The 6,505-nt window shown below is 60.7% G+C and overlaps 1 protein-coding gene across 1 annotated transcript in view; it reads left to right on the top strand.

The window, feature by feature from the left end:
• The window catches only part of SLC37A1 (solute carrier family 37 member 1), a 43,490-nt gene that overhangs the window by 35,923 nt on the left and 1,062 nt on the right, over positions 1 to 6,505 (top strand). The window contains exons 18-20 of the mRNA XM_015593112.2: positions 451 to 529; positions 4,393 to 4,490; positions 6,326 to 6,393. Of these exons, the coding sequence (XP_015448598.2) occupies positions 451 to 529; positions 4,393 to 4,490; positions 6,326 to 6,393 (245 nt within the window). The remainder of the gene's footprint in view (positions 1 to 450; positions 530 to 4,392; positions 4,491 to 6,325; positions 6,394 to 6,505) is intronic.

Below are 6,505 nucleotides of genomic sequence, written 5' to 3'. Positions count from 1 at the left end.
GTCATGCATCGGGTTGATGTTTAGACACCGCGGAGCCCTCTGACGCGTGTCACAGGGAGCCCCTGGCAGAAGCGCGCGTGTCAGGCTGGCACGGCCTCGCGACGGGACGCGTGTCCTCCGTATTTTTATCTTCCGTGTGGGCCGATGTGGTGCCTCGGTGAAGATGTTGATCGTGCTAACTCTCTATTTGGAGAGAATTCTAAGAGTTTTTTAAACTAGAATGTGCTTGAACAAGTATTTCTGACATTTTTTGACTATTAAAAACCCCTGAAGCTTTGCCTACCTTTCCAAGGTACGTTTGGGATGGAGGAGAGTTTAAATTTCTAATGGAAAATATCCCGCGTTTTTATCTGCTTTGCGGTCATTTTCGTAAGTTGTCGTGTGGAGGGGGTGGCCTCATTTCTCTGATGCTGCTGGGACGTGCCTCACGCTTGTTTTCCCTCCCTTCAGGGCACGCACAAAAGTCTGAAAGGGAATGCGCACGCCCTCGCCACGGTGACGGCCATCATCGACGGGACGGGGTCCGTAGGTACGTGGGTGTCGATAGCTCCGAAGGCTGGTTGCAGTCTTAGGGGAGCCACTCTGTCACGTCCTAACTAGCAGATGCCGTGGTTCCAGTTGCCTAGGTGGTGTTAGGAGCAGCTGGCCTGCTCGCCAGGTGAGCAGTTCCAAAGCGCACGCAAGCCCTGGGGCGTGGCACGGGGCGCCGCTGTCCTCTTGGGTCGGAAGGTTCCAGAGACGATATGGGCGTGCGCCTGGTCGGGACTAGTTCCGTCTGTGGAAGAACCCAGGTTTTCGTTTACGCCGTCAGCAAACCGTGGCCCGTGCTCTGCCAGTTCAGGGACTGTTTGTCCCTGTCATCTCAAGGACAGACCGATTTGAATGTGGATGGCAGGGAACAGGTGGGTCCCAAAGCATACGAGATTCTGCGTGTCACTGAGTTTCCTGGGGAGAATTCAGTGGCACATTCTGGAGGAAAGAAAGGAGATAAAACATACAACTCCTCCGTCACAGACGGGCAGGGGCGGCTGGTAGCCGCCGAGCCTGTTCTTACCAGCCCGGCAGAGGGCCGACGGAACTGGCCTTGACCAAGGAGCACACACACCGCGACTGTCCTGCCCGAGACCCCGCGGCTCCCCGTGCGGGCCCTGCCCCACCGTCCTGCGGCCGTCCCTCTGCACGCGGGGAGCCGCAGCCCGGGCTTCACGGCCTGGTCTCACTGCTCATCACGGGGGGCTCAGGCTGCACCCTGGTGTCACCCCGTCATTGAGGACGATGCTCAGGCGAAGTCAAGACCCCTGGGCTGAGCCCCGTTCTAACGCGCAGGGCCGGGAACAGCCTGCTCGCCGCTCTCTGTCCCCGGGGGCCCTTGTCTGTGCCTCATCCGCCCCTGCCGTGACACCCCTGCTCAGAGCTGACCGCTGCTTCCACGCAGCGAGCAGAAGCCGCCTGAGGCAAGAGGGAGTGTGAATTAGGCGAGAAGGCACGTTTCTCAAAGCAAGATGGCAGCGAAGATCCCGCTCGGGGCCCAGAGCCCACCCCGGGAGAGACCGGGCACAGCACGGAGCAGGCGGAGGCCGCTGGACCCTGTGCGACCCCCGCACTGATCCGCACGACATGCGGGCCATGGCGGGCGGTCACATCCACTCGGAGGCCTGGCGGGGTCGGGCTTCCAGGCTCTGCCACCACCAGTGCACCAGGACCCAGGGAACAGTCACCATGGAAGCGGCGATTCTGTCCATATTTCTCTCCATAAGTGTCGCCCAGCTAGACAGGAGCAGAGAAGGGCTGGGGCGGACGTGCAGCGTTCAGCGAGGGCTCCGCTCACAGAGCCCGCCGGGCGTGGTTATCCAGGGCTGGAAGTGCTGGTTTCCATGGCGGCAGAGCTTGGCTGATTGTAACTAGGTCGGCGCCTTCTGTCCCCAACGGCCCTGTGGTCCCAGTGACACAGTTATCTGTTCGGCGCACTCAGTGCTCAGCGAGGCTTGTCGCTTCTGTGTGTTTTATGCAGAGCAGTTAAGTAGAGCCTTGAATTTGCTCTGATTAATTTGAATGTTATCAAAGTAAAACATACTGTAACTTTAGAAGCCAGATAGGCTTACAAGCTTATTATTATGCAAACGGCGTCCCCTCTGCCCCGGTCTAGACCAGTCCCTGCGGCTGCGTCCCTGACCCTCCGTGCACGCACACCCCCTGCTTCCCCGCGGAAACCTGCAGGGAAACCCGTTATTCAGATGGGAACTTTCTGGGTCAGTCCCTCCACTCCTCTCTCTCTTCCCTCCCTCCCTGCATCTGCTTTTTCCCTCAGATGTTCTTGCTCCAGCGTCGGCGCCGAGCGCGTCGTTCTGGCGTCTCCATTTCGCTGTTCCGTGCGGCTCTTCTGCCCTTTTACCGAATCCTCTTCTCGACCAGGGCGTGTGGCACCGAGCCGTGTGAAATTGCTGTCGCCGAGTTGGTTTCTGGATACAAAAGGGGCAGCTTTGTACGGCTCGGCCTGATTTCCTGTTGGTTCTCTGTGGGTTTGACCATTTCCCGGGCATTTCCTTCTCCCCGCTTTATTTCCCGTGGGTCCCCCCTCCCAGCTCGTTGGCTTCCAGGCGGCGCTGCCCTCCGGCACAGGTGGAGCTTGGCTGTCCCCTCGTCTGTTCTCGCGTGGAAGAAGGGCCACTAAGCAGCCGTCAGGGGCCCTGTGTGCTGGAGGGCGCCCCAACGCTGGTCTTCATGGGGGTGGGAGCCGCGTGGAATCTGGGGGCCGGGCCTCGCTGCCCTCGTTCCGCCGTCGCGTGGGAGGGCAGGCGGCTCCTCGGTGGAAGCTGGTGGCCTCCCCTGCATTCTCCTGTGCCCCGTCGGTGCCTCATCCTTGCCCCGTGCTGGCCGTGGTGTCCCCGAGCCCAGGGCCTCTGCTGCACATTCCCCAAGGGTGGGTGGAGGAGGGGGTCGCTGGAGTGGAGACGCCGAGGAGGGGCCTGGGGCGGGGGGGCGTGCGGAACAGCGCTTACGGAACATCGACGGCGACCCGCCCGCTGCCCGTCTCCCCTGCGCGTGCGCTCGGCCACCCCTGACTGAGCGGGGCTCCCGGCCGGCCCCCCACCAGTGGTCATGCCCCCTAAAGCCCATCCTCCCGCGCCGGCACCGCCTCTCCTCTGCCCTTCCCTTCGCAAGGCCGTCGTTTTCGAGTTCGGTTACGGTTGGTTTTGGCCGACCCACCGTGTCTACCTGCGGGTTCTTCTGAGACTTCAGAAAGACACGGTGGCTCCTCCGGTCACGGAAGCGCGCACCTGCGGGGACACCTGTGCCCAGCTGCACAGCGGGAAAGGGCTGAGCGGCCCTGGTCCCCGAGCCCACGCCTCGGTCCGCGGCTCGGTGCGAAGGCCCCGTACGTCCCCCCCACGCCGGTGAGGCCGCCATGCACGCGTCACCGCTTAGTCCAGGCCCCCGCAGGGGACGAATCGGCAAGCGGCTGCTCAACGCACATCTGGCACAGGCTTCGCTGGGCGTTTTGAGAAATATCGCTCTTTCGTTTTTATAGTTCTTTTCAAATTATCTTGGCAAAAATTATTTTGATGTATTTCCAGACTTAAGAAAAGTTGCGAACGAGGACAGAGAATTCGTATTTCCTCAGTTTGCGTTCTCGTCTCGCACAGACGAATCGGCAAGCGGCTGCTCAACGCACATCTGGCACAGGCTTCGCTGGGCGTTTTGAGAAATATCGCTCTTTCGTTTTTATAGTTCTTTTCAAATTATCTTGGCAAAAATTATTTTGATATATTTCCAGACTTAAGAAAAGTTGCGAACGAGGACAGAGAATTCGTATTTACTCGGTTTGCGTTCTCGTCTCCCGCAGACACGCGCATGTGTATCACACACACACACACACACACGTGTGCACTTCAGAATACATGTTTTTCCTGACCCGCGTAAGGGTAAATCGCAGACAAGCTGCCCCTCTCCAATGGCGGTGCAGTCAGTACGTATTCCCTGCAAACCAGGAATTCCCTGCCGTAGCCACAGCACAGCCGTCGGAACCAGAAAATCAGCATCGACACAGCGCTCGTACCTAAGTAGCGTTTTTACAGCAGAAGAATATAATATCTAAGATCGTATGTCAGATGCAGGGATTGTTGGATCAGAAGAATGAGTATTTTGATGTCCGCTTAACGTACTTTTAGATCTGCTCCTAGGAAAGGGTCACGCCGGCCGTGCCCCGCGCAGTCCCGCGGGTGGTCGAGCTCCACCCCTCTCCCCGGACCCGGCAGGTCAGAGTGGGGTGCGCACATCTCCACGGGTCTTTCCTTGGCCACGAGTGCGTCGTTGAGCACGGTTGTGTGCGTCCGGAGGGCCGGGGAGTCCGGCCCGGCCCAGGCCGCCCCCGTCACCACCTGCTCGTTTCAGGAGCGGCCCTGGGCCCCCTGCTGGCCGGGCTCCTGTCGCCGTCGGGGTGGACCAACGTGTTCTACATGCTGATGTTCGCAGACGCCTGTGCCTTACTGGTAAGTCGTCCGGCCCTGAATCCAAGCCGCCCTCCGCGAGCGGCTCTGCGGTGTCGGCCCGACGCGGGCGACGCCTCTGCCCGTGGACCTCTGCAGCTCTTTGGGAAGCTGGGCCTGTGACGTATCCCGGTGTCCCTACGTGTTCCGGTCCAAGGCCTTGCTGGTTCTGGTTTAAGCGAATGTCAGAAGCCGGAGCAGGGCAGTCTGCCGTGTGCAGTCGCCGGCAGGATGGGGTGAGGCCGAAGGCAGGAGCCCCTGGCTTTGACCCTGGTCCTGTCCGCTGGGGGCCTGCCCCTGGCGTGTGTCCCATCCGTAGGCTTACCTCTCCGATTCATGTCACGCCGGGCTCCAGACGTCTGGCCCAACGCCAAGCGCTGGCACATGTCCCCCCTGCTGGGAGCCATGCACGCAGCCCAGACTCGTGCCACGGCTTAGAAGCTGACCGTCCTTCAGAATTATCGCTACTGTCCACGCTGTGTCCCCTGCCCGCACATGCCCGCGCCTAACTGCCCCTCTTTCCCCTTTATCCTAATGCCCTGCTTTTCATAATGATAGATTTCTTCCTCCTGACACGTTTCACTTTGGGGACTTGGTAGAATTTATGTTGTTAAGACACCAGCTCAAACTCAGCTGGCAGTTGGAGGCGGAGGCTCAAATTCACAGTGTCCATTTAGCTAACAAAAATGTCACTTGCTGCCAGCACTATTTTTAGCCCCTGCCATGTCCCCACCCGCCACCTTCACCCCTGCAAGTGAGTGCGCTCTGCCTCTGGGTCAGGCAGGGCAGCGGGGCTGTGTCCTGTCCGCAGCAGAAACAGTTGGTCCCTTTACCACGTCGTGGGTACAAGGGACTCTCAGCGCCCGCCTGAACCTTAAATAAACACGCGTGCCGTCGAGGCGCGTGCCTGGGCCTGGCCCTGCACGGGGGTGTGGGTTTTCAGTCCCCTTCAAACCGCCACCCCCAGCACACCCGCCGCCTTGGCCCTCCCAGCCCGGGGGTCCCTCCTGGGCCCAAGGGCCCCACTGCCCTCTGAGAAGTGGGGCCAGCCGAGCCAGGACTCCCCTCAGGCCCCTGTTTCAAGGCTTCCTGCCACAGATATGGGTGCTTTTCTGTGAGGCTGGTGTCACACTTGGGGAAAGACTAGGTCCCCAGCCTCAAAGAAAACCAGTTAAATTTGGGGTGACACTTAGTCATTAGCCTGGGCTCGTGAACTCTGAGCCCTTTTACCAAGAAAAGGGACGTGAAGGCAAAGAGCTGGAGGTGGGGGCTGTCCCAGCAGCTTCCTCCCTAGACTCGGCTGTTCCGGCGACAGCCCGTCCGCCCGTGGTCACCTGTGGAGCTCCACGTGTCACCGTGGCTGCGGGCCACCTTGTCTTTGTTTTCCGTCTTTTTCCAGTTTGGACATTTTATGATCGGACTTGTTTCATTTTAAACATTTCTTGCCATGATTCCAGGGGAACATCCTCCGTCCCCTCTGTCGTGACCTATAGGACTTCGCAGCCGTCCTGCCGCGGGGCCCGGGCCTCCGGCTGGCCGTGCCGGGCGGGGGCGAGGTCGTGACCTATAGGACTTCGCAGCCGTCCTGCCGCAGGGCCCGGGCCTCCGGCTGGCCGTGCCGGGCGGGGCGGGGGCGAGCTCGCTGTCACGTTAGCCCCCGGAGTCCGCTGCGTGTGAAGAAGGCTCCATGGGGCAGGCGGCTGGACTGAGCCTGGGCCAGCCGCAGGCAGGCGGCTCCCTGGGGTGGGGCTGGGGTCGTCACAGTGGTGGCGGCCTGCCCGTGTCACTCGGTCTCTGCTGGAAGTCACGTGGTGGTCTCGTCTTTGTTCTGGGTGTAGTTCCTGATCCGTCTCATACACAAGGAGCTGAGCTGCCCGGGGTCGGCGACGACGGGCGACCAGGTTCTGTAAGTTCTCCGCAGGCCCCTCCCGGGGGTCCGGGCTGCCGCACTGTCCCCTGCCCCACCCCCACGCTGCTGTGCCTCAGTGTCCCCTGCCCCACCCCCCACGCTGCTGTGC

This window comes from Pteropus alecto, unplaced genomic scaffold, assembly GCF_000325575.1.
Source record: "Pteropus alecto unplaced genomic scaffold, ASM32557v1 scaffold97, whole genome shotgun sequence".
Classification (NCBI taxonomy): domain Eukaryota; kingdom Metazoa; phylum Chordata; class Mammalia; order Chiroptera; family Pteropodidae; genus Pteropus; species Pteropus alecto.
Note: the sequence above shows the minus strand (reverse complement) of the source record. Positions and strands in the feature narration are given on the sequence as shown.